The sequence below is a fragment of the Anser anser genome (assembly GCF_964211835.1).
Source record: "Anser anser genome assembly, chromosome: 8".
Lineage (NCBI taxonomy): Eukaryota > Metazoa > Chordata > Aves > Anseriformes > Anatidae > Anser > Anser anser.
In genome coordinates, this window is record NC_139728.1 from 29,453,669 (window position 1) to 29,474,477 (window position 20,809).

At 44.1% G+C, this 20,809-nt stretch overlaps 1 protein-coding gene across 13 annotated transcripts in view; it reads left to right on the plus strand.

The window, feature by feature from the left end:
* The window catches only part of PATJ (PATJ crumbs cell polarity complex component), a 150,461-nt gene that overhangs the window by 82,367 nt on the left and 47,285 nt on the right, over positions 1–20,809 (plus strand). For all 13 annotated transcript variants that reach the window (XM_083846090.1, XM_083846091.1, XM_083846089.1 and 10 more), the window contains 2 exons: positions 8,857–9,053; positions 16,177–16,268. In XM_083846090.1, the coding sequence (XP_083702216.1) occupies positions 8,857–9,053; positions 16,177–16,268 (289 nt within the window). The remainder of the gene's footprint in view (positions 1–8,856; positions 9,054–16,176; positions 16,269–20,809) is intronic.

The window sequence follows — 20,809 nt, forward strand, 5'->3', positions numbered from 1 at the left end:
GTGGGAATTGGACCATTTAAAAATGTTTTTTATCACCATGGAACCTTTGGTGCAGTTCGGTCTCTGCTGTGGGCAACAATACATTTGTTTAACACTCCAATTTTAAATGACTATATATTTTAGTAAATAAATAAATTATCTTATTAGTCAAAATTGGCATATTTGTATGTAATATTTTTATTACAAAGCTGTTGCTTGTATTTTAATAGCATTCTAATTCCTGTCCAAATACAAATGGTGTATGTCACTAGGAAATACATATACTGTAGAAGAAATGTTGTTCAAAATATCTGACGTACATGATAAATATTGAGCATCAACAGATGTATATTAAGTTGTTTCCTTAAGTACTCATGTAGTATCTTATCTCCGTAGTTGGCATAAAGAAGGCACAGACTATGTAAATACCATCTTTTGTCACAGATAAATGTATCTTAGTGGTAAATAACCAGTAACAATCATTCTTTAGCAAAGAAGAAAAAAAGAAAATGCTAAACAGGTTTAAAACTTGTTGTTAAGATCACTGCATTAAATCACATCTAAAATATCTGATCATTTTCTGTCTTCCTTGGGCCTTCTCACTGTTCAGGCTCTCACTCTATTTTCTGTCATATAGCCGTGTGGGTATTTTCCATGGCTTTACGCTCCTGGATGACTCATCCAACTTTAATCTTTTCTAATCATTGTCACGGCATATTTAAAAATTTCTACACAAACAGATTTAGACTACTGTGGTGTATTTTTTATATATATAAAAATTTAATTTAGCCTATGTCAGGTCTGTTACCTAGCATTGCTGCCTTGCCAGGCTGTGCTTCCCCAGCAGAGCAAGCGATCGTGTCAGGGTCATCCCTCTCCAGCCTGCTCTTTCCACAGCCAGGTCTGTCTGTATTTTTTTTTCTCCCTCTGTCCTTTTCCTAGTATCAGTTTGCAGCCAGTTCAGTGAGTGGGTGGTATTGTGGCTTGTTATTGCAACAGCTTTTATGGAAGCTTTATGTTTTTTGGTCTACATTTCACCAGTTGTGTCACTTCCTCTGAAGGAAGCTCTTCCTTTAGATCTTCAGGCTCATCAGTACAGATTGTGTATTCTGGTCAAAGAGTCTTTATTGTGAGTCCAAAAGTTTGGTTTTTTTTATCCTGTCCACCTCTAGGTAGAGGAGGTTCAGGACCCCATTGCAGGTTCATAAATTCAGAGTGAATCACTGTGCGAGAGAAGTCTCGTTGTCCTGGCTTCTGAGAGGTGTTCTCTGTGCTTCCTTTTCCAGTTGCTTACGGCTGGGAAAGTAGGGGCGCAGCCCATGGGAGCCTTCATTAGGTAACAAACTTCCAGGTTTTGACCATACTCTGATGCCGTTTGCTTTAATGAGACTTGGTGCAGAAAGATTCTGAGATAATGACTGTGCTGGTCTTTTTGTGGGAACATCATTATTTAAAGATGAAACACTGTCAGATCAAGTTACTCTGTTGCTGTCAGGGGAGGAAGAATTTAGATTTCACAATATTAATTTGTTAATATGGAGACCAAGCAGAAAAGCAGTGGATTAGAGCTCTCCCAGTATTTCTTGTTCAGACTCACACACACTTGATCTTCCTTCTAACGAGCAAGCAGCTTTCAGGTACAGGCGTAGAGAAGAATGGACCGTGCAATGTGAGCAGGAGCAAAATGGGAGCTGAGCAACGTGAGCAGGAGCAGAACAGAAAGCCTGCTCCTACTAAAAAGTTGCTTAGAAAAGAGATTTCTGTCCAAGTTGTGAGGTTTTTTTTCCAAAACCCCATTGTAAAATGGGTCATTGAAACATCCTCTGTCACGGCGTCTGTGAATCTCATTGTCTGTGCACGCCATGCACCCTTCCAGGTCACTCTGGCAATCGGGTGCAACAGCCACGGTGCAGAGGCCAGAAGAATAAGCAACATGTGTGTAGAGGTATTTCAGATTTCCGTGAGACTTAGCAGATGGAAATCAGTATTTCTGAGTGTTCTGACACTGTTAACATGTCCTGGCTTCCCGGAGAACTGTGTTAGGTAAGCCTCAGCTCTCCTCTCAGGAGGTGAAGCGTGCGAGCCCGCTGGCTCCAACAACCGAGCCTTCTCTCCGGGCTGCTCGGTGCCATCACCGCTGGCTCAGCTGTCAGCTCTGGCATTTTGGCCTTAAACGACTGATGGCACAACATAATATAGTGTAATATTATACAGCAGAGTATTTTTCTGTGGGATTTCTTCAGCTACCTCTTCAACAGCCTAGAAATGGGGTCTACGTCAGCTGTCTTTTGAGGCTATACCATGGTTTAAGGCTGTAGTTAGATGAAAATGTCTACGCCTTTTGTGGGCCCGAGCGTCAACTGTGATGTGATATATTTCTGTGCATAACTATTTGCATGCTCAAAGAGGATTTTATCAAAGGGAAAATGTCTTTGTTGCTGTTTGACTGCATGTAATCAACCGGGTGGCAGTACGAAGCTCAAGCAGCTACTCGTTCTGCGCGTCTCCTAGCCAGATAAAACAGTTCTCAGACACGAGGAGTAGGCAAGAAACACGGGGGCAGCTTTTGCCAGTCTCTTCCACCACGGTCTGTAAGGCGGTGGCATCGTCAGCTGGAGCTCAGCAGTCAGCGCTCCGCGGGAGTGACTGATTGCTAGATCACAGCACCCAGAGGAGGTCACTTCTGAGTAAACCCGAGCGCTTTGATGAGGGTTAATGCATAATTTGAAAGGCAAATGAGTGGAAGCGTTGTGTGCAGGGGAGAGGAGATTCCCTTATAATCAGCAGTTATTAGCATCAGGATGTTGTGTTTAGCATGCTTTCGCTAAATCTTCTTTGAAGTGTTCAGGATCTCACATCAGTATGAATGGTCTCGTCACGTCCCTCTCATCTAATTAAAACCGCAGAAAAAGATGCAATATCCCTTCCTCCCTGCTCAGAGAACGTAAATGCTGTATAAAGAAACTGCAGCTTCCAGAAGGAAGCTTTGGGCCTGAAATGGGGGAAAAGTAGATGGCAGAAGTCTGTCTGTTCAAAATAAGGTGGTGATGCAGGTCCATGGTAGTATGGGCTGCAGCTGACCTGTTTTTTCAGCCAGGGCTAAATGCCACTTTAGATATCCTGTTCTCTTGGGTGTGATGGTTCCTTGGTTGTAGGAAGAAAAAAAAAAAGAGATAACTGTATCTAAATGCCACCTGCTCCTGGGAACAAAACAAAATGGTATTGAAGTGGATTATGGAGATTCTCATTATACCCTTGTTCCTGGATTAGTCAGAGATTACTAGGAGAAACTTTTACCTTCTCTTTTAGGAAGGGTGATGTGAGGGACAAGTAGGATTGAAGGAAAGGGTTGAAGGAGGCAGGAGGTTTTCTTGGTGAGCTGCAAAGCAGTGCAAGCATTTGCCTGGCACGAGAGGAGCAAACCCGAATGGGAACCTGAGCTGAAGGCAGCGGTTATATGGGAGCGATCTGAGGTACCAAATAATTGCCTGAGTCCCTTCACACACAAAAGAAAAGAGGCAGCCTTCAAGCGAGGGCAAGGATACTGTTTTGGGAGAGTGTAACTTGTTTTTCGCTTGTGCTTGAGCGAGTTGCGTTTGTGAGGGTAGGAAAGCCCACGCTAGCTGCTCGATCAGAGAAGGCTTCGCCTGCCTGGCACCTTGTGCACGCTCCCTCCCCTGTACATTTAAAAGTAATGCTATGCCATGGTGCCATTGGCTCACGGTTGTTTTGGGGTGGAAGGAGAGAGGTACAGCCATGGAAGTCTTTTTTAATTCCCTGTATGTGCGTGAGTGTTAAGTGGAAGTGTTTGCCAAAGAATGATAGAAATGCTGGGCTTCGTTCTGCTCTGAAAGTCGTCACTTCGTTTTGGTAAATGACTTCTGAACGGTGTACCTGAAGCAAAGTGTTACCAAAGGGCTGCTGTGGCTTTCAGTGGGAGATTGTCGGAGCTGCTGAGCTTCGGGATATGAAGGGAACCCCACAGCTGCCCCATCCCACCCCCAGGTGCTCCCTGCCTGCCTGGTTGGAGATAAAAGCACCTACAAAGGTACGAGCTCCAGCAGCCACCATCCTCTCCTCTCGCCACCCCAGGGAGGGGGACGGGGCATAGCAAGAGTCTGGCTCTTCCATTTAGGGTTGCCAGCGTTGAATATAACTGCCCTATTTTTCTCTTGTGTGCTGGTCACTGAGAGAAGAATGCAAATTCTGTTACGGAATTTAAGAAAGCATTACAGAAATCATTTTCCCTCTATCGGTTTAAAGCTTATGAAAACAGACAAGTGCATCGCTTCTGAGATAAGGTTTGGAGAACTGCTTGCCTCCTTGGAGCTGAATAGAGAGCTAGCGGGAAGATTAAAACAATAAGCTTATTATATTATTAGTAGTGGGAGAATTCTAAACCCCACTTGCTCAATTATGGTCCCTTAAATATGCTTATTTAGGTTCTTGTAAATTGTAATCAGTAAATTAGACACGCTGCCCTCGCAGCTCGAGGGTTAGCTTTCAAGGGACTTCCTACTTTTTTTAAAAAAAAATGTTTAGAGTGAAATCAAGAAGGGAATTAGTTGTTTGATATGCAAGGTTGGCTCCGGGTGGTGGATGCTGGCTGCATCCTGATAGCTATCTGCTGAAGGCAAAGCAGCGCTGGCGGTGCTGCAGCACTGCTGGCGGAGCAGAGGAGTCTCGGAAAAGGCGAAGGCTGTACCCGTGCTCTGTGCCACGCGATGGAAGCGGGAGCTAACGCCATTACAGTGAACACGGGCTGATAAATGGGACCATTGTCGAGTCTCCAGAAGCCAGCGTATGTTGCTAATAATTGTCTGAGGCAGCGCAAGAGGAATGGAAAATCCTCACTGTCACCTCTTAAATACCGGCTGTCGTTTATTTCTGTAGTGTTTTGCCTCCCCCCCCTCTTTTTGTTTTGCATTGGCAGTTTTAATATCGGGTATTTGATCCCAACACCAGTCAGATGGCTGAGTCCAGGGCTTCTTCTGCCCTCTTCTTACTTTCCTGGACGGGCCCTGATTTGCATCCTGCAGAGACACTGTTCAGAGAGAAATCCCTCTTCCCTTTCAGCTCCTTGAACGGGAGGTTTCAGCAGGTGTGGGAAGCGTGCTCCTTGGCCTTTTGCAAGTGTTTTGTGTGGCTTTGCAGTGTAAAGAGCCTCTTGCCTTCCTGGGAAGCGCTCTGTTTTTTCAGCGCAGATAAATTGTGTGTTTGTTGCAACGCTATATCATGCAAGCTCAATGTCCTGACCATACCTTCCCCATTTATTTCCTTTATCTCTCCCTTTAATATAATAGGGATAGCGGCTGAGGCAGGGAAACACGCGCAGCAGCATAATAGTACGTTGTTTGAAAGCGGTTGTCTTCCATTTCCAGGGTTTCTCTTTGGAAATGTAATTGTCTGCTAATGTAACTGGGAAACGTTACTGCAGGAGCGATGGCTGAAGCGCATGCCTCCGCTTTTGGTTCACGTTGCATCCGTATAGTATTTTTAAAAGCAACTGCCTGCAACCTTGGCTAATTAAATGCCACTGACGAGCTATGTTTGCAGAAGTTGCGATAGGCGCATTGTCACCGAGCGGGGAAACTGCTCCGCGTAGCGCCCGCACAAAAAGCGCCGTGTCCCATGGGCACAGCAGTAACAACCGAATTACAATTGCCTTGTGTAAAGGATCTGGTAATGAAGGCAGATAATGGAATTCTTTGCAAAAGCAGATGCTAACTGGCTCCCCGGTGCTAGGCAGGGAACTGGAAAGTGAGACCAGCTGGGGGCAGGGGGAACAGCTGAAAAAGGCATTAAAAAGGAGACGCCTTGGATCCGCGTTTGTTTAAGCAGTAAATGCTTGTTTAAAATAATCTTACGAGATTCTTATTAAGAGGCAAACTGAGAACAGGATTACGCCATTATAGGAAGTCAGCGGGATGCCCAGAGGAAAGCCGTGTGCGGATCGGAGGAGGAAGGCACCGACAGCAGCGGGAATAGCGCCTTGCCGCTCGCACCGCCAGGCGGGCGGCTGAGGACAGCCCTTGGAAGCGTGTAATCGTGGGAGGTGGCGCTTGTGCCAGCCACCACCTTCTGCTGCTCCAGGAGGAGACGGCGTGCTGGCTAGGGGAGCCCTGGTTTTAAGGGTAGGGCGGTCTCCTCTCGTCCCTCAGTGCGTGAACGCGCACGCGCCTGCGGCTCCTGCAGCCACATGCACTGGCGGTGCCCTCCTGCCCCGCTGGAACGGGTGTGCTCGCGGCATCGCCTCAGCTGTTCCAAATAATTGCTTCGTAAATGAATGTGATGATTCAATGAAAGGCTTAGTACAGGCAGAGGTTTCCCTCTAAGTATGGATTTTCCAAACAAAAACACACGGCGGGGCACCCCTTGAAAAAAAATAAAGTAAGGCTGTGTTGCACCCCGGCAATGGCTCCACCTGCTAGTTTTTGGAGGGCTAACGCTTCCTCTTTGATTCAGCCCAAGGTGGAACAGGAACACACGTGTACTGGTGAACAGCCAGCGTTCTTCCCATGTGAGAAGAGCAGCAGGAGGAAGCCCTGCAGAGCTCACAGACTTACAGGTGCCGAGGTCCCTGTCTGCGGGTTGGGGCTGCAGCGAGGGGTCCGTGCACCGTGCCACCACGCTGCTCCTGGCCTCAGGCTTGTGTGGGGCAATTTCAGGGAGTTTTTCTGACAAAAGGGAAATCTCTTTTGAAGCAAAATCGCTTTCGAAGCAGTCCCTAAAGGTGTGCTGCTTCATCTGCAGGGTGTTGAAGTGTGCGTGTTCTCCTTTTCTTTTCTCATTTTCACTCTAACAAGTTCGGTTTGCTGTCAGGTTGAGGTAGGCAGAAAATGGTGGTCTTGGTGGTCTTCAAGCCTGGACTTCATTTAATGGGGAAAAAAAAAAGAACATTAAATCCTGGTGCTGTGTGAAACGTGTGCAGCTGCGGTGCTGCTCGCGCCCGCTGTACCTCAGGAGCACCACTTTCACGACCTTCCTCGCTTGGTGCTTTTTGGCAGGAGGCATCCTGCATACCAAGCAGAAAAATCACACTTCCCAAATTCAAGCAGCAAATCACACCGCTAATTACTTTTTGACCCCATTAGTTAGGAAATATATTACAGAGCTGCGCAGCTACACGGGTTGCCATTTAGTTCACTTGTATGAACTTTTGGCATGTAATTGATAGTAATGAGCAAGGTTTCTAATTTGTCATGATACCCTGAGTTTGTGCAGACCTCTGTAGGGCTTTACAAGCTCAGCTCTCTGGGGAAAGTGTCTAACCCTTAACGTAACCCTCCCAGGCTTTTAGGCTTAGGCTCCGGGCCACCAGGGGTTTGGGGCAAGGCAGGAAAACGCCAGCCTGGAAATACAGCGAGGGGAGGGCTGGCTGCTGCCCTGACTGTGGGTTTTGCCCTTGGGTGCCTCTGGGGCTGGAGATGGGGGGGGCTGCTTGGGTGTCCCTGCCAAATCGTGAGGGGCTGCTGGGCCTGGAGAAGGACCTTGGAGAAGGACCTCGGAGAAGGGCCAGGGCTGGTGCTGTCACCCCGGCAGCCTGCGCGTGGGCTGCCCGACGCACGCCTCCGCTTCGTCCAGCCCTTGCAGTCCTTTTTATTCACTTTTTGGTGCTTCCCTCTCACCTTCCCCAGCTCCTTTCCCCTCTTCATTGTTGTCATGGAAACACACTACGGTGGTTAAATCGTGCTATCGAAATACACTTCCCGTGGTGGAATGGTAATAGCTAATATTGATCTAGCTGCTGCTGACTCAGGGATATGGCTGAGCATATAACATCTCCTCTCGCTCTTCTTAATGCATAATGCAGCAGTTCCTTTCACCTTGGGCTCTGCACTGAAGGTGATACCCAGGCACAGCAAAACACCACGATCTGCTTTTTTAATACGTGGCCCAGCTGTAATGGGGGATGCAGCTGGTGTTACAGGGCTGGCTGCAAAAACCACAGAGGACAAACAGAAAAAAAAATCACCCTTGCTGCATTTGACCTTCGTAAGCCAAAGTTACAGATGTCTGTATGCCGGTGGTGAAAAGACAGTCAGATTAAGCTGTCAGCATGCTCTGTTCCACTGATGTGCAATGTGCTCCAAATCACTTTGTGGGTATATTGCATTCTGTCACAGAAATGCTTGAAATGTAGACGAAAGACAAATAACGGCCTTAATATCAAGTGAAGCTGAGTTTAAAGCCGTAATCATTCACGTGCATTGTCACTGACATCTGCTTTGAGTAATCATCTGCACAGTAGCACGTAATGCTAAGTAGAGCGTCGTAACTGTATTCCTGAAGCACCAGAAAGAATCAAAACAAAAGATTTTATCTCGAGATGTGAGTTTGCAGTATGTTTGTAATGTAAGCTTTTCGGTTTCCTACAACGGTTAGTTAACCAGCTCCAACTTTATGAGGGTTTCCTGAAATTGGTAGTTTTTGTAAGGTAAGATAGGGGTACCTCTAGAATTCCCTTGTTTACCCTCTTTTCAAAACATTTCTGTTTTAGAAACAGTCTATTTTATAAATGATTAAAATAATGCAGTTCTCATGTGAGCAGAACTTGCAGCTGATACTGCATTTTGTTCTGTTGGTGCTACAGGGACAGCCGGATGGCTTGCAGTGGTCCAGAGATGCCCAGGGTAAAGATGTATCACTATGAGCGGCGTCCTGTCTCTCTTTGTGGCCTTAGCTTTTTGAAAAGCGAGTGGAGAGAATGCAGGGGTTAGGTACAACACGTGTCATCTCAGATTCTCTGCTGGAAAGACCTCTATTAATAAAATATAGATTATACAAAGTCATCTATCTCTAGCACGTTTGTGTGTGTCCGTGAGCGTTTGCCCGTAAGTTATCTTGTATTACAACTTAGTTTATGTTTCTTTGTAGAAAAAATCAGGCAAAGATATGCAGATCTACCGGGAGAGTTGCACATTATTGAGCTTGAGAAAGACAAAAATGGGCTTGGACTGAGCCTTGCTGGCAACAAGGACCGATCTCGTATGAGCATCTTTGTGGTTGGGATCAATCCAGACGGACCTGCAGGACGAGATGGGAGGATGCATATTGGCGATGAGCTTCTAGAGGTAAGTGTCTTCCCTAACTCCTAAATAAGGTTCATATGGAGAGAGGGAGAGGCATATGTGAGGCTATCGTTTGAACCTTAAATAAAGCCTTCGAGTGGAATTAGGTGGCTGAGGCAAGGAACTGCACTGATTTATGCCAACTGAGAACTTGCCCTTTGGCAGGTAAATGTGTTTTCAGTGAAACAAAAATCATCGGCCTGTGAAAACTAATGTCTTGTCAGTGAGGTCTGTGCTCTCAGCATGTTCACAAGCTATGCTCAGGGAGGGACTGTTGAAAGGCAGGAAGGGAATAGTAAATCTGTCCTTGTAGCCTGTATGTGGTTTTGCAGGGAAATTCACACCTTACATTAAAAAAGAAAAAAAACTAAACCCCCTCAAAGTTACCATATGTGTTTTTACAGATGACAGGGGTATCCCCCCTCCTGAAAATAAAATCTCATGCTGTAATCTGTTTTGATTTGTTGTAACTTCAAATACTTATTTTCTTTAGTCGTGTCTGGCACAAGTTCACCGACAAGGGAAAAGAGCTCATCAGCGAGCAGTGTATTTTGTCTCTTCTTTTTCTGCTTTCGCCTTGCTTCACCTTCGGATAGCAAACACACATTTCCTGCACTTCATCTGATTTTTGGCTGCTGCGAAATGCCGCTTTTCTGTAGTACCTGCAGCGGTTCCCCATGTCATGATTGCTTCAGCAGTTTACAAAACCAGCTGTCCCTGGGGATCTTTCCTTTAGAAAGAAGCTTTCACAGAAGAGCAGGTATACAGCGACCGACTGCTCTCCATGGGTGGTGATTTTTGATCTTTCAGCAACTCGCTGTGGCATCAGAGGACCAACTATTTTCTCATGTTTCTTGACTTGAGAAAAAGCAATTTGACTGCCTGGGGATACCTTGGGAGTACTCAGAATTTTCTACGCATTTGTCATTGTCTACCAGTTCTATAATTACAGGTTTTCAATGCACGTGGTACAAGAAAGGTTTGTTTTGCTAGAATAACAGCACCATCTGAAGCTTATTATTTTCTTCTTAAGTGTGATAAATGGCATGAAGGTCTATACCTTGCTGAAGTCGTGTAGGTAAATGACTTTTTCCTTCAAATTTGCTTCCTTTCCCTGGCACCAGATTCTAATGGTAGAAAAAAAAAATTAATTTGTTGAGTATCGGCATATACCAGTTGAAAGGACTTGTGTCTGTTTTTCTGTATGTTATAGGCCAGGTAGTTAAAGAGAAGCTTGAAAGAATCTTTTGTATTGGTACACTTCCCTACAAAGAAGGATTCATAGAGGTTTTCATGTATCTCATGAGTAATTCCTTGTGGTGATTGTTTGATCTAACATTAAACGTTGCTGTACGTGAAGGATGTACCATCTGTGATTAATCACATGTATCTCAAGGCTTGGGATTTACATGCATGCACTATGTTATGAGCAGCAGTTTCAAAACTGTTGCGTTGCCCTAATTCCTCTCCCTGTCAAGTTGGAGATAAAATGTTTTTTTCCTTCAGTGGAAGAAAAGTGATGTTTGTTATCTCAAAAATGCAGTATTTCATATAAACTAAGTTCAAAGGGCCTTCAGTAACTACCTCTCGTGTTTACCTTTGCAGTCAAATTAAAGGTGTGTCACTAGCGGGCAGAAGTGTGAGCACTTCTGAAAGGAAGTGGTGATCTCATTCTGGTCCCCAGTGAGCATGTATCCCGTGTCAAAACATCCTGCATTACAAAGGAGCGGCTTGTGTATTAGTCATGTACAGATGTCTTATGTTCACACCAGCGGTCAATTATTCAGAGCTCTGGTTTTTTGCCTTTTAAAAGCATTTCAGTGTTATATGTGAGCAGCATTGAGATGGAACTAATGGGCATTTACACTGGCAGGTTTGTTCAGTAAGCATTAGGTTCAGTATCCATTTCAGTAACCGCTAGGAATCCCCATATCTGAGAAATATGCAGGTCACGGAGGTAGGAATATGACTTCGTGCTTCTTCCCTGCCAGTCGTGCAGGGGTCAGGGCAGTCAGCTGGCTTCACTTGCAGAGGCAGTCGAAACATCAAAGGCTGCTGGAGGAGCACTAACAGCAAACTTAAAGCGTTCAGAAGTTAGGATGTGACAGGAACCAGATTGTTTGTGGTTTTTTTTCTGCTTAAAGACTTAAAATTAGAGTGTTAGTACAGAAGCGCTTGTGTCCCTCATGGGACCCTCACCTCATTCAGGGCCCTGGGCAGTCTGGTACTCAGGAAGCAGCCTCTGGTCCTTTGGGTGGTGCCGCCCTGCAGGTAAGGTTTCCATCACTCTGCCTGCAGGCTGAGCTGCTGCTTGTTGCCCACTAATAAAAAAAAGTTATTGGAATTTGCAACAACCTCATAAGCATTTGAAGCCATTATCCTCGGTGTTCTCATCTGTTTGTCAGCAGATAGACCACCCTCAATTCTCTTCTCACTGAATGTTTTAAATGCGTTTGCATCTGCAACCTTGTTTGCTCATCAGATTTGAATATTTGAACGCATCGGCAAGGGAAGAATTCACATCTTAGGAAGCCTCCAGAGTGACTCCTGTTGGCCAGTGTTGCTCCGTTAAAGCAGCAGATGCTGTTGCAGCGCGTGCAGGTTATTCCTCTTGGCTGCTGGGGGAAGGTTAACCGGTACCTATGTATGGATCTTATCTCTTGGTTTTTTCTTTGAACTGGAGTTTAACTGAACTTAGCTGAAGGTTATGGGATGCTGCCAAACTGCCTCTGCTCCTTATTCATGAAATCCTCTGTCACTGAACTAAAGACATATTATCTTACTTCTAGCTTCTCCAAACAAGCCTAGTCTTTTAGGGGCATGATCCTGACTCATTTTCAAAGTCAGTCCGGCCTATATATTGGGTGAAATGCAGGTCAAAATAATAATTAAAAAAAAAAAGTACATGATCTCCCTTTTTTTTTATTTTTTAATAAGTCTTCTGTGATGTATTTTGGATGGATAGGATAAGTGGGTGGAGAGAGCAGCCATGTGAAGGAGAAGGTCCTTTCATCCTACTCTCATACCCTTCATGGAGGAAAAGTATTTGGGGCAGAATTTGGTCCCTGCACAGAAGGATGTATTTTTACCATGGCACAAGCTCTGCTTTTCTGTTCTTTTTCCAAGTAAAGAAGCCATCTGTGGTGTTCCTGCCTGGCAGTCGTGCTGTTCTAGTGCAGGTGTCTGCCCTGCTTCGTGTCTTATTACTTCGGGCTCCGTCCTGCCGCTGACGGTGCCCAGCATGGCCTGTGGCGCGACCCCGTGGTGCCGGACCCGCGCTGCTCAGCCCTGCTGCTCCTGAGCACTGCGTGGCTCTGTCCTTCCGGTACGTTTTGTGCACACTGACTAATCCCTCTATTATTACTATTCTCGTCGTCACTCCGTAAGGGAGCCGACTGGTCTGTTAACGGAGCGAGCTGTACAGAGCCCTGCTGGGCTGAGTTACCCACGCTGGGATTTTCTGCCGGCTGTCCTTGGTTGTCTTGCTGGAAGTGTGGTAGGAGACAGAAGGGAGCTTCTCTTCGGGTTATTTGCGCAAGGAGGCCACAGCACTTCTTGAAGGACCGAGAGAGCCTTCACAGTCCAGCAGCAGCGAGCGAGTTACCCAATGTCCCTGCTGGGCAGCGAGAGGCAGTTCGTGCTCCTCTCGTGTTTGTCGTACCCCGGTGCTGGGGGCCTTCGTGCTAAACGTGGCTTTACTGGGATTTTGTTTGAGACTCTTAGGGAAATACAAGTGATGCTATAATAACATACCAGATAAGTCAGTATTTTGCCCAAGTAAATGAACAACTCAGCCAAAATCACGTCACGTCTGTCTTAAAATTGGGGGAATTAGTGCTTTGCTCTCGGTTTTTGCTGGGGGATTATTGTTTTTGTCCTCTTCCAAAATTGTGACTCTCGATTAGGCAAGTAGCATTATCCCTCCAGCACAGCAATGACTTGAACATAGAAAGAAGGGTTTCCACGTGAAAAAAATCATCTTAAATGATTAATCCCAGTAGTGATAATTATTTTTTAATTCCTACTTCCAGCATAATACTCATTTTTCATGTACTTAGTATACAGGTTATCGGTTAAGGTTAGTGTTAGGAGGTAATTTCTGAAGCTGTGATCTGAAAGCGTGGTGTTCCTGAGGGCAGCACCGACCTGCAGCTCTGCCTCCTCCCATCTTTTCCCCCCACAGGAGGCAGCCAGGGCTGAGGCAGAGCCACCGGGGCAGCAGGGCGGGAGGCTGTCCTTACACGGTCGTTCTGTACATCCAGATGAGGCACGTGTTTGAGCCTGTGCTGGGTGAGAAATCTGGGCAGGAAAGAAGAATTTGCATTCGAATTAATTAATTTATCTTTCCTCTGTTTTCCTCTTGCTTATTACTTTAGGTTTTGGTGCATTTTGTGGGTTTTCAGTTTATGCAGTTTGACCAAAAACTTTTGGAAACTTTTCCTGTTATTTCGGAGAATCTGATTAAATCTCAAAACATTACAGTTCCTGTGATTAGAAGAAAACTTATGCATTGTTACAAAAAAATAGTTATAGAAAGCTGTGCCGCTTCTTTGGGATAACATTTGACTTGATTTTCATAAAAATCAGATGATACTAATTTTACAGATTTACATTATTGCCCCATTGTTTTTTTAAAAAAATGTTATTTTGGAAATTATCCAAATGTAATGTTTCTCTTCGACAAATTAAAGTTTGAGAAACAAACGATCCTTTTTAATGTTTTTCTCTTAATTTAGGAGTTCAGATTTCATTGAGTTTATACTTTGATACTTCAGTGTGTGAAACTGTAAAACAAAACTTTTGTATGCGAAGGCAACGATAACTTTGGCATTATGTGATACAATCTGCAATAAGGCAGTGTGGAGTTGTATCAAGGATCCAGCTTAAGTGTGCTGACCTGACCTCACACCCACCTATCGCTTGCTTTCAGCTTTCTCCTTGCTCTCTTGTCTTTCCAAGATGTTTTACAAAGAGGAACTCAAGGAAGAGTTGAGGCTGGCTTAGGTCTCTTCATTTCTTTTGTTTGGTCAAAGCTTTGTTTTTCTTTTCTAATCTTAAACGAGAGAAGTAAAGTGCAGATTTACAGGTTTTGACTCCTGGAGTATTATGTGGTTAATGTGACATATTCCTTTATTTAATCTGAAAGATATAAAATGACATTGCTTATGAAATCCTAAACATACTTTCTTGGTTTATATAAGTAGGCTTTCGTGCTTTGCTCATCACTGTGGTATCTGAAGCCAAAGTAACATTAATTTACTTTGCAAAAGAAAGTAACCTTTTTTTAAAAAATAATAATACTGGCTGTAATAACTGTGTGGGACAGTCCAAAATTGTAGAGATATATTACTTTTATTACACATTCATTTTGGTATAATTAAATAATTATAACTTACAGACCTAGCTCAGAGTTAATTAAATTTTGGACTATTTGATACATCTGCTGAAGAGGATTAATTTAGCCAGAGCAAAGACTATAAATTTTCATCTAAGTCTGCTGTTTAGAAAAATTGATGGTAATTTAACTAAACCTAAACAATTTGTAAGGCATCCAGTACTCCCAGTGAACAAGTTATTTTTGAACCTAGAGGAATTAAGTCAACAAACCTACTGAAAGTTGTAAGTCCAGCCTGAAGCAGAATGCGAGCAGGTATTCAGTTTTGGCACCAGATGTTAAATTTGCCCTTGATGATCGGAGCGAGGCCGGGGATGCTGCCCCTGCCCTGCCTTTGCAGCCTCCAGGCCCAAGCAGCGCCTCAGGAAGGCCTCACGAAGGGTTCAATGCTGCTGCCTCGGCGTTGACCAGGCTCTCATGCACCTCTCTTGGTTCTGCCTGCTTACAGCAGGCAAACGGGTAGGTAAACTGTCTGCGTGTCCACCCTCATGAATAATCAAACGTTGGCGTTTTTATTCTTGTGCTTGTCTTGCTTGCTTAACTGATGACCAAGCTGTTGTGCAGCTTGGAGGCATCTGATGCTCGCTTAGATGCCAGGACACTGCGCGAGCTGAACTGTGAACCTGAACTAACATCTCAGCTCCAAATGCTAGTCCTTTTGATTTCTTGTTATTCAAAGAAATGCTTTGCCTTGGGTTTGGTGGCAAACGCCAGAGCAAGCAGAGGTGTTCGTGGGTGCAGGTAAATAATTGCTCTTCCACAGATCATTGTTTTCTTGATGTTTATTCCGCTTGGAAGAGTCAACGCTGAAGACAGACCTGGTAGTCTGTCTAAAGGATGCTTTCCTTCACCGCCTTTCTGTGTGTTTGGTTCAGCATTTTAAACTCTTCAAGTCTAAGAGTTTTAAACCTGAAAATCATCAGGGTATGGCTAATAGACTGCTCGAGGGTTTTGGCAATCTCCTTGACATAATCTTCTTTCTGCCATGGTACTCAGCACAGCTTTCCCTTTGTTTAAATTGTTGTGGTATGCCTGTCTGCCTTATCTTCTGCGTGCGATCGTCGTGGTTGCAGCTTGTGCAAGCCTGAGCTGAAAAGCGAGCATCCTCTTGGGGTGCCTCTGAGGCAAGGGCAGTAAAAGGGGGGCTGAAGCCCAGAATATTGCAGTCACTGAGGTGCAGCAGGGTGTTAAACACCAGAGCTGCCTGTGAAATGCTTTAAATTTTACCCTGCGGGTTATTTTTGTGATAGGCTACTGAGTATGCTTTTGGTCGGTTTGAGAGTAGGTATTCTATTGATCTCAGAGGTCCTGTTGTGCTTGTTAAGGTCCCACTCACTGAGCATGGCACTGGGAGGCATCAGGCATCGTATTTTCCTCTAACTGGGAAAGGACTTCTGGTACCTGCAGACAGAAAATTCCTGGAGCATGTACTGAATTAAAGCCGTGCTGTTTCCCTCTGAAAACTACAGGATTGCCTTGCACTCAGAAAACATGTCCAAAGTAGTACCTGGTGTTTCTTGCTGTGATTAAGTGTTTGATCCTTCACAGGCAAAGTAATGTGGTGTGTCCTGACATTGCCTTCTCTGTCTCATCTCCTTTGCTGTCAGTTTTGTTTCCTTCAGAGGAATTGAGGAGTCAGCACAATATGGAAGTCTTGGTGGTGTGAATTAGAACAATGCATGCTTCATTTTGAACTTCATTTAAATGAAAATCTCTTTTTCGTTTTAACAGATAAACAATCAGATATTGTATGGAAGAAGTCATCAGAATGCTTCTGCAATAATTAAGACCGCTCCATCAAAGGTCAAGCTAGTTTTCATACGGTAAGAACAGTTCTCGTCAAAACATTTGTTCATAATTTTGCCTGTTACATATTTACGTATGTAATATACACATTTAGCCTGTTCTGAAAATGCCAAACTTACTCAGTTCTTTGTGGAGTGATATAATCCTTTTCCTTGACTATTCATCTTAGGACTGCTCAAGAATTCTTCTTAATGTTTTATATATAAAAATTCATTTGCTTATTTTGGGGTACCTGCTGAAGGCTTGAGATGACCCTGACGGATAAGGCCTTTCCCCTTCCAGCTTCCTGAAGTGCTTTGGGTTAGTTCTGTCAGCACAAAGACGGGTGGGCAACTGCTTCAGCCGGGCATTCAGAAGGGAGTGAAAACGGGGCAGAGGCTGGGAGCTGGAGAGGGAGCTGCTGTGGGGGAGCAGGCAAGTGTGGATGGAGTATGTGGAGCAGCTGCGGCACGGACACATGAAGGATGGCTTTGCATGGGTGTCAAAAGAGGATTTAAAAGGTGAGATGGGGCTTATTATTTGTACAGAGGGGAAACCTGATTTTGGCAAGGAGCACTGGGGTGGCTTACGTAGCAGGGAATATGCTAAAACATTTACAGTCTTTCATCTGCATAAAAATTACATGTGGGCATCTTTTCTTTTACTCCACGTATGAAAATTTTTAAGGATACCTCAATTCATTCACTGTAGTTCTGGAGACAATACTGTTATGACCCTTGAAAGCTGTCCCTTTCCCAGAATTCATAAATCCACTGATGAGTTGGAACTTCATAGGTGCCAGTGTTCCTGCTGTGACTTCTGTTGGCACTTACAACCATGCAAGTTTATTAATGTGGTCTTCTGACCAGCATATACATCATGCTTGATATTGTTTTATATTCTTTGCTCATACTCAGCTTACCTGTGAACAATGTAATAATCTGTGGGTGAATGCATATAAATGTGTACATTTACTCACATGGCTCTGTCTGGTACAGCACACGCAGAAATGATGGAAGAGCAGCATTAGCTCCGTGAAGAATGAGTTGCTATACTTGGCAGCACATAGGATCTGGAGGAGATTAATGGTCTTGCCTGCAGCTCCCGTGTTACTTTTCCCAGCTATTGAAAATTAAATGTCATGTACGACAACTCACTCACCGTTACTTAATTGCATGTGGAAAATGTGCCTGGTATGGAAGCTCCAGAGGCAGAAGCAGAATGTATGAAACCAAAACCCAGGGCTCAGTTTAGTGCTGTCAGGCAGCACTGAGAGCACGGGCTTCTGGCGAGCCTGCCCTGCTGCCCCGAGCACCACAACTGGCTGCCGAGGACCAGATTCCACGGGGCTGTAACAGTGTGTGCTTGTTAGCTCGAGTCTCCGTGGGTATGGAAGGGAATAAAAGCTGTGTGAGTTCTTACCTGTATTTCCCATTTTTCACGTTATTTGTGTAGAAGTGGATTTCAAGGCAAAAAGTTGTCATGATGATCGTAACTAATAGATACTGGAAATATCATTGGATGATTCTTATCATTCCCTCTAGGGCTTAAAAACAAAAAGTCTGGTTTATATGCTGCTGTTTAGGTTATGAGCTTGTCTTTGCACTTCCAAAGAGACCACATTTTTTCCCTGCTCTCTGCCATGCATTGGAGTGCACTGACAACTGACGCGTCTGTTCTCTTGATCCAAGCAGCCATTCAAACCGCAAAGAAAAGAAATTCTCCCACCGAGAAAATGTTATCAGCAACTAGGACACTGTCTGTAATGCTGGGAAAAAACAAATGTTGCTTTCTCTTCTTTTTTTTTTTTTTTTGAGATCAACTGCTTTTAGTAAGAAGGGCGTTTCAAAGTTTTACCAAAGCCAGATTAGGCTCTCTCTTAAAGGAGAAATTAGAGTAATATTCCCATGCAAAATATATTCCATGAGCCCATTCTGTGTTGGTGCTTCCAGTTCCTACACTTTAGACCTCAAAATCAGTGGATGTGATTGAATGCATGAACCAAGAGGCTGTGCCAATCCCAGAAGTCTTGTCCACAGTGCAGTTTAGTAGGAAAAGTTTTCACTTGCTTTATCAGTTATTTTAAAACCATAATGTAAGATGGAGGTACTGAAATGGCACTGCTTAATGCATTGTGGTGCCAGCACTACTAAATATGAAGAGTTACGGGTATCTTGAATCTCCATCCATCTCCTGTGTGCACGTGCAGTAGCTTTTCCAGACGAGAACAGAGCGCTGAGCATAGCAGACTGAGAGCTCACCTGGTAGGTTTGCTGCTTGGCTGATCCCATATAGTGCCTCTCGGCTGTCCGACGTGGAAGGAGCAGGGTACCATTACGTCTGCTGTGCCCTGAAGAAGCAGAGGAGCCAGTTGCAACAGAAATACCTCCTTCCTCCTGGGCACTGTTACTGATGCAACCTCCTTGTGCAGGCAGAAGGCCGATAGCGTGGCATAGCTAAAGTGTATCCTGGAGCACACGGAAAAGTAGGTTATGGTTTTCCAGAAAGTCATTATTCTGCAGCCTAAAATGTTCTTCTGTGCTTGCCTGAGACGATCTAGGACATAAAAGCAAAACTGGTGGGATTCTTGGACTCTAAGTGTCCTCTTTGATATCCTGGGGCCTTATTTTCTCAAATGAAGGATGCTCGGTGATGAGCATGCTGCTGCTTTGCTTTGAAGCAGGAAACTACATCAAGGTTTTCCTATTCCTGGTGTTTTGGTTCACATGCAGGGCAGGGGGATGTTTCCATAAAGTCTTTAATCAGTTACAAAAGAAGCCCAGGAATTCCTGGCCACAAGAAAGAGTTTCTGTGAGATGTGTAATATGGGTCATTAAATAACTTGGTGTTTTGTGAATTTATTTTAGGGGGTGGAACAGAAAACAGGTGTCCTCCTCAGTATGTTTTACTTTTTAGTAAAATCCTAACTGATGATCTGCACTATAAATATCTGCTCTTTTTTTTTGATACCCTGGTAGTGTTACAATTTCATTCCCACGCTTTCCTGAAATTTTTGCTGATGCGACAGTGCAGTAAACACCGTGAGAATCACAGTCCCCTTGTATCTGAAGGTTTCTTGCTCTGCTTCGTGAGCATCTTTTCTTCGACTAAATTGACAATGATTATTTAAAAGAGTTGATCTTGGCTGGTTTCCAAAATATAGGTCTTAACACAGCACCATTTCCCAGTGCTCTCATTAATCACATAAGCTTGTAATAGCATCTAAAAGATTTGCAGTTGTAGTGTCACTTTTTTTTTCCTTTTTTTTTTTTTTTTTTTTAAGATTCAGTGCATCTTCTGCTTTGTGGCTTTCTACAGTAACAAATTTGAAACATTTAACCTGCTTACATGGTTAAGCAGACAAACCAATCACCCAAGCACAGCACGGTCTTCACGAGATGAAATGACTCAGTCCACGTGCTTCCTCTGACCAGTGTCTGGTAGCATTTTACCTGACCTCCTAGGCCTACAGATGCTACTTCCAAGCTACTATGGCTAATACAGGCTGCAATAATCTGACAAAGAGACTTGTTTCCTGTAAGAATCTTTATGCCCTAGTTCCCAAAATAGAATGGGTTTTGTCCATTGTATTTTTCGTTCATGCATTAAATGTTCATTCTTTTAAGATGCAAAATAAGACACTTGGGTTTTACATTTGTAGGAGGAAATCCAGTTTATATCAGAATGCTCTTATACAGGGAGAATTATATGATTCAGCACATTCAGTGTTTTTTCCATGCTCAATTAACTGCTTTTAATCTGTTTTGGTGCTCCAGTGTTGGTATAATAAGCAGATCAAACATAGTTTGAAGGCTTGAATCCAAGTGAATGCCGCTGATTTCAAACCCTCATCCTATTGTGCTTAGTTCTTTGATTCATTTGGTATACCTTTTTTTCCTTAAAAGAAAGTTGTCTTATGCTGCAATAAAATATGACAACACTGTAAGAATACAGTACTGTAGGTGTTTGCCAATTTCAGTAGCACCTGTTAACAGTCCAGAGTCATTTTCCCACACTGTGGGCATTTGTCCCATGACCCTCGCTTTCTGATGATGGGATTGCAGCTTCTCAGGGAAGCCCACAAATCTGTCAGCTTACCACTCCTTCCCTTTCCAGGGGCAATTGTGAAGACGAATCTCTTCTTATTTATGGTTACATGCAAGGCAGAGATCCCCGCTCGGTCTGAGGACTGGTAACACGAGGGCAGTGACTGGGTTGGCCCATTCTCGGTGCTGTTTAATGCTCGCCATTGCTGCACCTTTGTCACCGAATCTTTGCTCTTCTTTCAGAGCTCTGTAGGTACCGTTGCCTACTGCACACCAGTCAGTCTAGACGTTTTCATGCTTTAGAAATGATTTTTGCTTTCAGTTTTTTTTCTAGATTACGTATTTGCTCATATTTTAATAGTATAAACTTGTTTTTTTACTTGCTTTTATTGTTTAGGTTCTTCTGTTTGGGAAAACTCAAATAAGCTGTCAAATGCTGTGTGTGCAAGTTTGAACTGTCCTGTGTTTTTTCATAGCTTTTTCCTCCTTGCTGTTGTACACAGATGTGAACAAGTACACAGTTGAGGAAGTTA